We start from the raw sequence: 11,879 nt of genomic DNA on the forward strand, positions 1-11,879 counted from the left end.
TTCTAAATCTAATTGATTATTCGATACACGTTAAAATATAGTACTAGTAGTACAAATCTCGAACTAAAGCATTTAACTTAATACTAGTAATCAAATTTCACAAAACTAAGTTTAAACAAATCAACTCTCACTATTGAAGCTGGTTAATGGGATAGTAGTACTAAAGATGGTAGTTCTACAATGACTGTAATTTGGCGTGTAAACAACAAATTCACTGCGAAAAAGGGAATGCAGTACACAACTCATGCCCATTTGCTTCTCCCTCTCTCTCTCCATAAGCCCTTAAACCCACCATAAATCACTACAACCTTTTCATCTCTTGCCAACTGCGCCTTTTCATATTTCAGGTTCACTCTAAATTATTTTTATATGCTGCTACCCTTTACTGTTAGTTCGGAAGCTTACTCACTTTGACTCAAACTGACGCTTGATTTTTTTTTGTTCATGTTTCAAGAACTAGGCAAACGAGGTGTGATTTGTTGAAAAGATTGTTGTTTACTTTAGTTACTGTAATACATTTTGAGGTTGTTTTGTCGATTGCCCATTTCTGTTTTTTCCCACTCCGAGGTTTATCTGTTTTTCACTATCCCATTATTTTTAATCGCCGAAATTTTGATTTTGTTGGAACTTTTTAAAGATTTTCAGTTAGTCGATGTTTATGAGATTACAAGGATTTCATTGAATCATATATTGCTGAAAATGAATTTTGTTCGTGATACTCATTGTGTTTTGCTTGATAGTCGAAATTTATGAGATTACAATGTTTTCTTTGAAATTGCATTTTGCTCCTGATACTCATTGTGTTTTGATAGTCGTTTTGGTTGATCAGGATGTCTGATAGTGGAGTTATAAGGGCATGGGAAGAGTGTGTTGTGGTGCCAGAAAGGGGCAGTCGCATTGTTCATTATAAACTCAAAGATAACATTGGGAATTCTGTTGTTGCTGTGGTTGGGAGGGAGAGGTGCATCAATCACATGGTGTATGCAGTTTCAGAGGACTACTTGCGAGTCTTTGGGTCCACGGGCGGTGTTTATGCAGGGAAGAAGTGGCAAGCAAGACGAGAGGTTGTTGATTGGCTCATCACGGTTGTGGCAAGAGGTGGACCAATCATGGCTAGCTCAGGTATGTCTTACTCATTCAACCTTGATACTTATAATTTATCCAAGTTAATGATTTTTTTATAATAGGTTATGGGTAAGTAACCTTCTCTGAAATGATAGCTATATCTTGGAATTGTGCATCATCATATATAGATATCCATTCATTCTTTGTTACCTTTCGATTTACATTGTTTGTATTCTAGTTCCGGTCATAGTAACGGTCCTAATCCTTGCTAGTAAGAGCTGTTTTCTAAGCATGGATCTTACTTCGCTCGTGGAGACCAACAATAAGACTTACTGTTGAAATTGCAAGTGATGGTATATCCATGAATATATATCCAGCAGCTTAGTAATGTGACATTCGAGAGAAGAAAGAAGGAATTAACAGGGAAAGTGTTTGAAATGTTTTGATAATAATTTCTATGTTGTTTCAGATAATCAAGAGCTATAGCTGTTCTCCTTTCACTTTCTTGAATCAGACTTTGTTTTACTTGGTTTTCATGCATTTCTTAAGACTGTGGTTATGTGAACATTTATCCTCTTCTTTACCGATAAAGGTATCGTTAATGGATGAAAAGTCTGTAGGACTGAGAAATGATGATTCTCTTTGCACTTTAACTGTTTTGCAGAATGTATGCTAGAACTATTTGAGCATTTTTTAAATCACACAATGTTGTTTCTTTATCTACCTCTTAAGGAGGAGTAATTTGCATTCACACTATGTCTTTCCTTGCCATTTTGATTATTAGATAGGATAAGTTATCTATTTAGAGTTCGAATTATTGTTTCAGCTACAAATTTTTTCAGATATCTCTTTCTTCATCTTCATCATTCCAGATATGAATACTTACAGTTCTCATAAGCTCTTACTGATCATCTAGAAAGTTAAGTTTATTCTCACCATCGTGATATCAACATTCGAGACTAACATAGATTTTCTAAATGTTCTCTTCCGACTGCTAATGTTAAGGTCAAAAGGTAATAGTAATAGATATTAACATTTGACAGCATGTTAAGACTATACCTCTAAATCAAAATAAATCTTACCCTATGGAAGAACCAACCCAATGGTTTACCATGTTTATGGCAAGACATATCAAGTTGCATGTCTCAGAAATTTTTGGTGCAATCTATTTTAAGTGATTGACCTGTCCTATCCTTAATCTGAATGTCTAGTTTCCCGCCCAAGCTACAATACACAAGCTACAGCTGAAAAAGTCAAACGTCCAATTCCTGAAAAATATCCACTGCAAACTTCCAAGAGAGTAAAAAGATGCAGGCTGAGTGAGATCCTCCACAGCAACTGCACTAGCAAGACAGATTTAACATCAGACAATCGTGCAGTGAAATGGGAACCGACATGTAACAGAGTGAGAATCAATCTTCCAATGAAGAGACCGATTATTGCTCTTCCTACACCTGAGCCACCATGTAAAGTACTTCCCAAGTTCAACAAAAATATCGAGCTTCTTAGTCAGGACAGCGGCATGCGAGGCTGCTGGTTCAGGTGCAGGATCTTGCTTTCGTCAAAAAGCCGTCTAAAGGTTCAATACAAAGATGTTTTGCAAGCCGATGGAGTTCAAAAACTGGAGGTAATCATACATGTTTTCCCCTTCCTGTTGTCAAGTTTCAGTTTAATTTAAGTATGCACAAAACAGTCAAATGCTGCTGATCAGTTGTAGTTCTGAGTACATATCCTCTTTGCATAAAAATATAGGAATGGGTTACAGAATCGCGAGTGGCAGATCCTGATAAACTAGGAATCAGATGTTTAGGCCGTCTTACAATCAGGCCTCGGCCATGTATGGATTCTTCAGACACTACATTTGTGGTCGGAGCTGCAGTTGACGTGTGGTGGTGCAACAGCTGGTGGGAAGGCGTTGTAATTGGATATGAGACACCGACGAATACTAATCTTCAAGTTTACTTCCCTGGTAAGGTTTTGAGCTACTCAAAGTGCACCACTATCCTATGTGCTATTGTGCTTCCATATCTCAAGTAACCGACCATGTTGCTGAACTAGTTTAATCAGTGTTTTATTGCATTTAGTTTCGACGGTTGATGCCTACAATGGAGGATTTGATTCAGTTACCCTTAATCTGTGCAGGTGAGAATAGGTTCTCAACTGTTGCGAGGAAGCACATGAGAGTTTCAAGAGATTGGATTGACAGCAAATGGGTGAACATAAAAGGAAGACATGATATACTATCTTTCTTATCTTCGATATTTAGCCCCGGCCCAAACCTTACACCACAAGCTGCATTCGTTGAGGCTAATAGCTCTGCAGCAAACAGCGTGGTTGCCACCCATCGGAAACATGAAGGTGACAAGTGGAAGATACAGAGTTCAACTGCTGGCGAGACGCCTAATTTCAAGAAACAACTTATAAACAGATACAATGAAGAGGTGAAGAAGTCTGGCAGGCTCTAACAGTGATATAACGGCAACTTTTGGCTCTGTGAATTCGTAAATATGAATACTTAGAGAAAATAGATCATGATGGATTGTGCACATTTTGGCTGCATTCTCTGCAAATGTATACCTCTTTTGGCCTCAGTGTATACATTGATGTATGTAACTAGTCTTTTTACCATTACTTCTAACCGATCACATTCACATCATTGTCCGAGTTTCTCTTGAAGTAGATATCTGAATCTGAATGAGTATAACATGTAACAATGTATCTTCGGGAACATATGAGGATTCTTTCACTGTTTGGGGCTTAACAGGCATCAATCACATGATATTAATAATTATTTAATTTATTATTAAAAATTGTATTTAATTTTTAAACATTTAATTCCATCCCTCCATTTTTAGGTTCTGGATCCGACACTATTTGTATGCATGTGAAATACTTAACAATTAGCCGGTGGTTCCGAACTAAAGTTTCACAGCTGCATATTTCTTGAACCGTAATCGGGACGGCCCCTGTTCGGTTTCTGTTCTAGTTGGCCTGAAACTGTAATCAGCGGTTTCGAACGGATGGTCAACATCCAGCTTTGATCCAAACAGCAGGTTTGTAATAAAATGGTGTCGCTGATATATAGATTTCTAACGAAAATCAGAATACTGTTCACATTTAGTTGAGATAGACTAGAATTAGAAGGTAATCACAGATATTTTCACTAGTTAGAAGCCAGGAGAGGTTCAAGATACAATACAACAGGCAATAAATGGTGAATGGATTCAATTACATGGCATATTAGCTTCATCATGTTAAGAATGAGTCATCAAAATATACAACATAATGCCACTGCAGCTATCTTCTCCCCCTTCCCTTGATTGATGATATTGCGAATCATAGATGAGCAATACCCTTTCTGAGAAGGATATCGTAGACCCTGTCGATTTTCATTGGTTCAACTTGGAAGAAGGAATGAGCGTCAGACTTCTTAGTGATATTGCCACACAAAATTTGGGTTGTCAAGTCCTCCTGAATCTTCAGGTAATGTTGTGGGGATAACCGGATGTCGTGGCAAAGTTGTTTCTCCTACCACCAAAATGACATAAGGCATTGAATTCAGATAGTTAAACACACAACGCAATTTGTCGTGACAACCCTAAACTGCACACTTACAGATTCAGAGAGTAGATTGGCTCCGGAAATTGGCACGAAATCCGAATCTGTCCACGAGTTGGCTTGGCCTGCTGATGTCGTGGTTGAGTAGGTACCGAATGAATCAGAAACACTCAGACTTTCCTGGCTGCTTGGGCCTGCCTGAGAATTTTCCTTTCGGTTAACAACATCATCACCTTCCCGCCTCTTCTGCTCAAGATATCTATCAGCCTCAGCTGATGAACGGCACCCAGCAGCTCGTGCTTCCTAGATAGAGACATCCATGTTCCAATGTTAAAACGAGGAGAAAATTTTCAGAGGCATTAGCTGCCTTCTACATTGCCAGCCAAATTCCTACTTAGATGTTTCTGGACCTAATTGCTTCCCATTGATTAATGATTTTTTTTTTCAACTCATCAAATTATCTATTCTTCAGTTAAATCTGAAGTTCATACACATTTGAGCATTTTATCTATGTATATCAAAATTAGGCAGAAAGGGCAATCTAATGGATAAACATTTGCCTAGGGTGACATGATTTTACCACTAGGATGAGACATTGAAATACTACAGTGGTATGCAAATCAAATTAGAAATTGCAACTCGAGAAACTTGTTAAATTGATATCTTTTCTGCCCAAAATGTCTAGTCTGCTCACTTGTAAATGAAAACCGTAAAAGTAGGGAACAAAACTTAGGTTTTTCAATGATGCATTCCCATCGTAAGAGAAGCGAATGAACATTAACTGAGAATACCTTAAGTTCTCTAATTCGTTTTAGAATTCTATGTTCTGAGACGACAGTTTTTAGTAGTTCTTCATGCTCATCCTTCGAATGGAAACGCATGAAAACATCATAACGTCGGCACAATTCCTTCTCTTCATGAGAAAAATCATCAAATGGACTAGGATGGAGCAAGTTCCTTTCCAGAATAAAATCCTTTCTACGTTTTCTCTCATCAAGCCTGTCAACAACAAGAACTCAAAAGATTGTGAGAATATCTTATAATAGGAGCAAAAGGCTGGAGACCGGCGAACACACATAGAAACTGGAAAGAATTGAGTGGAAATAACAGAACTGAACGAAACTACAAGAAAATAATCTTCATGCAGGAGCTCCGGCGTTCTATCCTGGATCTTTTCTCAATTGCCGATATCCATATATGCACCATCTTAGTTAATACAATAAATTTATCATGGACAAAAGATAAAATTACAGTAATTGAACTGGAAGGTTGTCTGTTTTTGACCAGGCATACGCTAACCTCACTAGTTTGCAAATTAAGAGAAGTGTTTGTGAAGTTCACATTGTTGTTTACATAATTAATAAACATGAGAACTTGGGTTGCATTATCAACCTAAGGGGATTGAACCTATAAAATCTTAAAAGACAATGAGCTATAGATACAACAATTAACTAAAATCCTCTCAACACAATTGTTCAACAAATTTAAGCTACCAAAATACAGACATTTTACTGAAAATGTTATCAACCTAAGGGGATTGAACCTATACAATCTTAAAGGACAATGAGCTATAGATACATCAGTTAATTATAATTCTCTGGATACAATTGTTCAACAAATTTAAGCTGCCAAAATACAGACATTTTACTGAAGATTACCTTTTTGAATATATACGAAGTACTCTCAGTTTCAATTGATGCTCCTCGTCTGTATCAGTTTCCTTGAATTCCATATCAGCCAACAGCTGCTCAGCTTCATTATCATATTCAGGGTCGAATTCTTGTCTTTTGGGATTGTAACCACTTGAATCCAGCAAAGATGGGCCTTCAACCTTTGCAGATTTAGGTTTGTTTACACCAAAACTACGACCTGAAATATTATACCAAGTAATATAAGAGTAAGCAACGATCCCAAAAAAAAACACGGTAGGGTAACATAGCATCCAGAAGAACTAAACATCACCATGATCCTTGGCAGGGACAGTATTGGAGAGCTTTTTATTAACTTTTGCTCCTGCAAAATCATTTGCATTAGAACTATCAGCAAAACACATTTAGGCACACATTCACACATTTTTTGCATGGTTTTAATTCAAATACGAAGGGAATGCTTAATAGGTAATCATATTTGTTTAAATAAATGTGCTCATCTTCGTGAAAATCTTCAAGTCTGTATTATATCTGTTAGAACTAATCGAATATAGTTCATTCTACAAAAATACTTTTCCTAAATACTATCAACTTAATGCCCCACCATCAAAATGTGGCTACTTTGTAGCATCACAAGTCTCAATTGAATCATATAAAGGTATGAGTCTCAGGGTTTTAAAGCAGGTTTTATCTCAGGGTGTCCATAGGTGTTCTCTTATATATATTGCTCCGTCCACGATTAATTGGCACAACTTTCCTTTTCGTCCGTCCATGATTAGTGGTCATATTTACTTTTTACTACCTTTGGTAATGGACCCCACATTCCACTAGCTCATCTCACTCACATTTAATTTTAAAACTACTATATAAAAGTAGGACCCACCACCAACTTTTTCCAGACATTTTCTAAAATACCCAAGTTGAGTCAACTCATGCCAATTATCATGGACGGAGAGAGTATATGGATAGTAGATTACATAGAATTGAATATAGGAACAAAGATATTGAAGATTACATTCAACTGTAATTCAAATGACCTGGAATGGAGTTGGAAGGCAAACGACCTGGAGGACCACTTTTGTAATGATCTTCAATCCTTAAAAAGGGTGAAAAAAGACACAAAAAATCAGAAAATGATAAAAATTGTATGCAGAATCTGCAAAGAAGTAGTAAAAGTTATACTTGACTCTTGAGGGAGAAAATGGTGATTCCTCCTTTAGCTGAAGTTCCCCTGGCAAAAGCCAACCAAGCACAGCCAAATCAGTTGGATGGGTTTAAAGCATAATCTCATACAGCAGCATGCCCATATTCACAATTGACTAACACAGAAAATGCTGAAATGGCATATTACATGCACATATGAAATTGTGCAAATAATAGAATTTCTTTAAAATGGTAAGCTCATCCCTCAGTTCATTACAGGCCAGAAATACACTAATCAATTATCAAAAACAGGATAAACCAATACCATTAAATCATTAACAACCTGCTCGCAGAACTGCACATTATTCAGAAGAAGAGGAAAAGAAAATAGCAGGACTCCAAAATCAAAACAGTTGAGATCCAAAAACAGGTCCGCTAAGCATGCATCATAAGCAATTCAACTCAAGCATCTGATGAACATAACTTATTCACCAATAGAATTAGTACTTTGGTAAGTCAGGCGGACTAGAAAATACCTTAGAGTTGTCTACTAAATGGTGTATCGATGATATGTAAGATGACAATACAGATAACAATCAATTTTTAATCAAACAGGACCTAAAATTTTGAGATGAAAAGTATTCAATTGAAAGCAATTCAAATCAACACTAAAACTGCACATTGCATATCAAAACTTGAAAAGCAGAGGTCAAACAATAGTACCAACCTTTTTTATCCTCAATATGCCCTTTAGCCATCGCGAGGAGTTCCTTTCTATTTTTACCCATAACATGTGTCATATCCTGAGAAAAGAAATGCAAGTCATTTTTGAAGTGAAATACAACCTTAAAAATATTGCATTCCTGGCAGGAGTCATACAGGTAGAGGGAAGCAAGGAGAGTTAAGATAAGCACTCCTATAATGTTCAATGCATGCTTCTTTTGTCTTGGTCCCGACATGCTCAGCAACTTCAGCCCAGTTTCCCATGCCATACATTTCGATTCCCTGATAGGGTAGCATTCATGAAGGTACACAGTAAGATAAGATATTAAATGCTTTATGGTTTACGTGGCATTGATCATCAAGAAACTGAAATCAGATAAGAGATCACCTCCAGAAGTAACATTTCCTCATCAGCCTTCCACTCTGGACAGATAAGAGGAAACGACAGGATATCCTGTAGAAATAACTTTTCAAATACCATCAAATAATAACTAATAACTGTCCCTAGTTATGTTGTGTACAAATAATAATTCCAATATGAGAAATACATACTATCCTATCCATAAATATAAGATATAATAATTCCTTTTTTGAAGTAGTCTTCTTATGACATACATATATGATATAACTTCCAGTAAAAAAAGGAAAATACAAAAATATTAGAAATCCCGTCGATATCCATATTAAACATAGAACGTATCATGTGCATGCACAATAAAATCATTATTAACATTTAGATATGGTAATCGACGGGCTTCCAAGTTTAGAATTCGTCTAAATAAAGTAAGGGAAATGTATTTATATGCATGTGTGTTTGCGTGTGGAGTTGAACATATAAGATATAAGAGAGAATGCTTATTGAGCAAAATTTTAAGGTGAGGCACTGACCATAACACGATATGGGTGGTCACTTTTATGTGGATGAACCTCAGCACCTACTGAGAAACACTCTATGCACAGGTCAAAATCAGAACATACAGCACATTTGATACGAATTCTTCCAGTAATGTCTTTGTTGCAATAGTTACAATGATATAATGCCCTTTTTCCATCACTGCTTCCTTGACCTGAGCAATAAAGAGCATAGCATATTAATAAATAGGAACACATGATAACAGTATTCTTATTAGAAGCTGTGAAAAGTAAACATAATACATCAACCCTACATCTATACTAATCAGGTATCCCAAAATACTAGTCTAGCCGTAAAGTCGCCAAGCACAACCTAGTCACTATTGAAGGACTGAGTCAGATATTAATAGCAGTTAATCAGTAATCACTTGATGGAAGATGCAAGAAACAGAAAAGTATGGCAATGATTCGATATAGATATCAATATACTCATCATCCACGGAGGCATAGCTGCATATTATACACCCAAAACTTCTATCTTATACGAGAAGATATTATCACCTGCAGTGACAGATTCTAAATTTTCTCCACTTGGAGCATTCTTCTTTCTCCTTGATCTGCCAAAACAAATACACTTAGTACTTAAAGAGAGCATAGAAGAATTGCAGCAGAAAATAAATCACTCACACGAACTGTCATAGTTATTGATTAAAATAATTGCAATAAAAAATAAAAAAAACTACGCTCCACATCGCTCCAGCTTAGAAATGCACGAAGCAACAGAATTAGAAGATGAAGTATGACCACATATCATATCATGAATGTCGAAAACATTTGATACCAACAACCTCCAATCTCCAGCTTGGCATTTGAGGTTTTCACACTTGAACATACTAAGAAATAATCCATAAACATTAAAATGCTCACCATTAACTACGAAAAATAAAACCTTTCCCATTTCAACTTATGTAAAATGCAGGATAACATACAAGAAAAGGAAATAAAAAATCAAACCTTTGACTTGGATCTTCCTCAGCGTGAAAATTCCCACGCGAACGGCCCATTATATCTGGCTTGCAAAGATAGTTTCTGTGCACAATTACATATGATCTAAATCGAAATTTCCAATGAATTGATCGTGAACATTGAAATTCTAAAGAAAAGTGATAGTAAACAATTTAGTTCATGGTAAATGCATGCTTGTAAGAACCCTAATTCAGAAAAATGGGTACATATAAAAGCCCAAATTACTTGCTATCTGTGGGGATACGTTGTATATACGGATGAATTTAGTTGTTTTCCTATTTTGTGATTTACAATAGCTTGCTTCACTGTTTTTCGTTTGTTTGCTCTTATCTGGAAATCCATTAGTATTTGTACATGAACAATCTTCTATTGACTTTTACTCTTTTAATTAGGGATGTCAATCCAATCCGAAATCCCTGGGTCGGCCCGAATAGTCTGATAAATTAGTGGATTAGGGCTGTAATTTTGTAACCCGAATACAAAACGGGCTAAACGAGTGGCCCGAATGGTTTGGCGGGTTAAACGGGTCGGCCCGACGGGTTGCCACTTTTAATTAAAAAATATTAGATTTTAGGGATTTTTTGTATTTTTGTATTTCACGTGGCACAATCATTAGTCTTCTTCAATCTGCATTTTACACTTTTTCACTCCATCTCATACTATCAACTTTCAAGTTCCACCCTAAGTCATTATTCCATCGTTCCATCATCTATCAATTTTGTCTTACCACTACCAAAGTCAATTAAGACAAAATTAAAAACTAACCCATCACAATCTCAATATATTTATCATTTTAATAATTATTCATGTAAGATACAATTTTTAATTTTCATAAAGAATTAATTATGAACAATGCCAAAATAATAATACAAAAACAAGCTTTAATTCAAAATGATTGGTTTAATTTTCTTTTATCTTTTGTTTATGTTGTAGTTGATCGAGATGAAAGGCTTCCCTTCAACTATTATTGAATAAAACAATGAAAATTTGAAGATGTTATATGATTCTAAAACTAAGAATAAAAAAATATCTCAAATTTTTAATTATTTTATATAAGAAAATTTTGATCCAAGAAATTGTTTTTGAAAGTTTTTACGCCCGAATAGCTCGATGGGTTAGCCCGAAACCCGGCGGGTTAGGGTTGAAAATTTATGACCCAAAAAATACATAACCCGAGTAACCCGCACCCAAATAGCCCGGCAACCCGAGTGGGTTGGCCCGAACCCGAACGGGTTAGCCCGAATGACATCCCTACTTTTAAGCATATCTATTGCCCTTTATTATCGGCATTAAAATTAGATAGTTCTAATTTAGAGCTATCAATTTTCAACATGATATAAAAATTAGACATGAAAATATATAAAATTAATGGATTTTGGTCAACATGTGTTCTTATCGGATCGATTCGTTAGGAATTTGATAATTTTGGATAAATTTCGAGTCGGGTTCGATTTTAATTATGTTATCATGTCATGTCAACTTAAGTTATATCGTGTGATTAACAGGTTCGTGTTATGTGCTAGTCATGTTCAAGTTTAAAAGAGGCAGGTCGAATTTGTGTTAAGGTTAAGTGTTTAACAAATTAAATTTGAGCTAGGCCTTATTAAATCAACTAATGAAGTCATTTTCAAATTGATCCAATAACAACGATCCAAGCAGCTAATTTATCGATCCTACTTGAAATCTTGAATTCCCTCTCCACATACTAAGTTACTCATCGCATATCTCCAAATGTACACATACAAAAAAGTAATGAATAGGAATGCATATAATTAAGTGACAACCAAGCATACAAAGTTGAACATGGTAATAAATTTTATTTGCATTGTATAGGATTTAATTATAATAAAATCCAAACATAAG

The 11,879-nt window shown here is 35.8% G+C and overlaps 2 protein-coding genes across 3 annotated transcripts; one reads left to right on the plus strand and one right to left on the minus strand.

Annotated features, from left to right (window-relative positions):
• The first annotated feature begins 212 nt into the window (after window positions 1-212).
• Window positions 213-3,729, plus strand: LOC121802132. 2 transcript variants are annotated; one of them, XM_042201712.1, is made up of 5 exons: window positions 213-347; window positions 813-1,122; window positions 2,277-2,692; window positions 2,818-3,034; window positions 3,208-3,729. In XM_042201712.1, exons 2-5 carry the CDS (start codon window positions 831-833, stop codon window positions 3,528-3,530), a joined length of 1,248 nt encoding a protein of 415 aa, XP_042057646.1. In that variant the 5' UTR covers window positions 213-347; window positions 813-830; the 3' UTR covers window positions 3,531-3,729. The 2 variants fall into 2 exon arrangements, with proteins under 2 accessions (XP_042057646.1, XP_042057645.1); XM_042201711.1 differs by having other exon boundaries at window positions 830-1,122.
• Window positions 3,730-4,202: 473 nt separating this feature from the next.
• On the minus strand, window positions 4,203-10,324 carry LOC121802228 (transcriptional adapter ADA2b). The gene is made up of 13 exons (XM_042201847.1): window positions 10,005-10,324; window positions 9,552-9,607; window positions 9,027-9,205; window positions 8,527-8,592; window positions 8,295-8,420; window positions 8,143-8,218; window positions 7,455-7,503; window positions 7,310-7,368; window positions 6,586-6,636; window positions 6,282-6,492; window positions 5,415-5,622; window positions 4,681-4,926; window positions 4,203-4,593 (listed from the first exon to the last, which is right to left on the minus strand). Exons 1-13 carry the CDS (start codon window positions 10,052-10,054, stop codon window positions 4,402-4,404), a joined length of 1,569 nt encoding a protein of 522 aa, XP_042057781.1. The 5' UTR covers window positions 10,055-10,324; the 3' UTR covers window positions 4,203-4,401.
• Window positions 10,325-11,879: the final 1,555 nt, after the last annotated feature.

The sequence above is a fragment of the Salvia splendens genome, chromosome 5 (assembly GCF_004379255.2).
Source record: "Salvia splendens isolate huo1 chromosome 5, SspV2, whole genome shotgun sequence".
Classification (NCBI taxonomy): Eukaryota; Viridiplantae; Streptophyta; class Magnoliopsida; order Lamiales; family Lamiaceae; genus Salvia; species Salvia splendens.

Excerpts from the sequence above, each read along its gene's own strand:
- LOC121802132 (XM_042201712.1), top strand. The coding sequence starts at position 831 with ATGTCTGATAGTGGAGTTATAAGGGCATGGGAAGAGTGTGTTGTGGTG. Across the intron at positions 2,693-2,817 it reads ATGGAGTTCAAAAACTGGAG|GAATGGGTTACAGAATCGCG; the intron begins GTAATCATACAT and ends ATAAAAATATAG. Across the intron at positions 3,035-3,207 it reads TCTTCAAGTTTACTTCCCTG|GTGAGAATAGGTTCTCAACT; the intron begins GTAAGGTTTTGA and ends TAATCTGTGCAG.
- LOC121802228 (XM_042201847.1), bottom strand. The coding sequence starts at position 10,054 with ATGGGCCGTTCGCGTGGGAATTTTCACGCTGAGGAAGATCCAAGTCAA. Across the intron at positions 7,369-7,454 it reads TTTTCTCCCTCAAGAGTCAA|GATTGAAGATCATTACAAAA; the intron begins GTATAACTTTTA and ends ACCCTTTTTAAG. Across the intron at positions 4,927-5,414 it reads AACGAATTAGAGAACTTAAG|GAAGCACGAGCTGCTGGGTG; the intron begins GTATTCTCAGTT and ends GTCTCTATCTAG.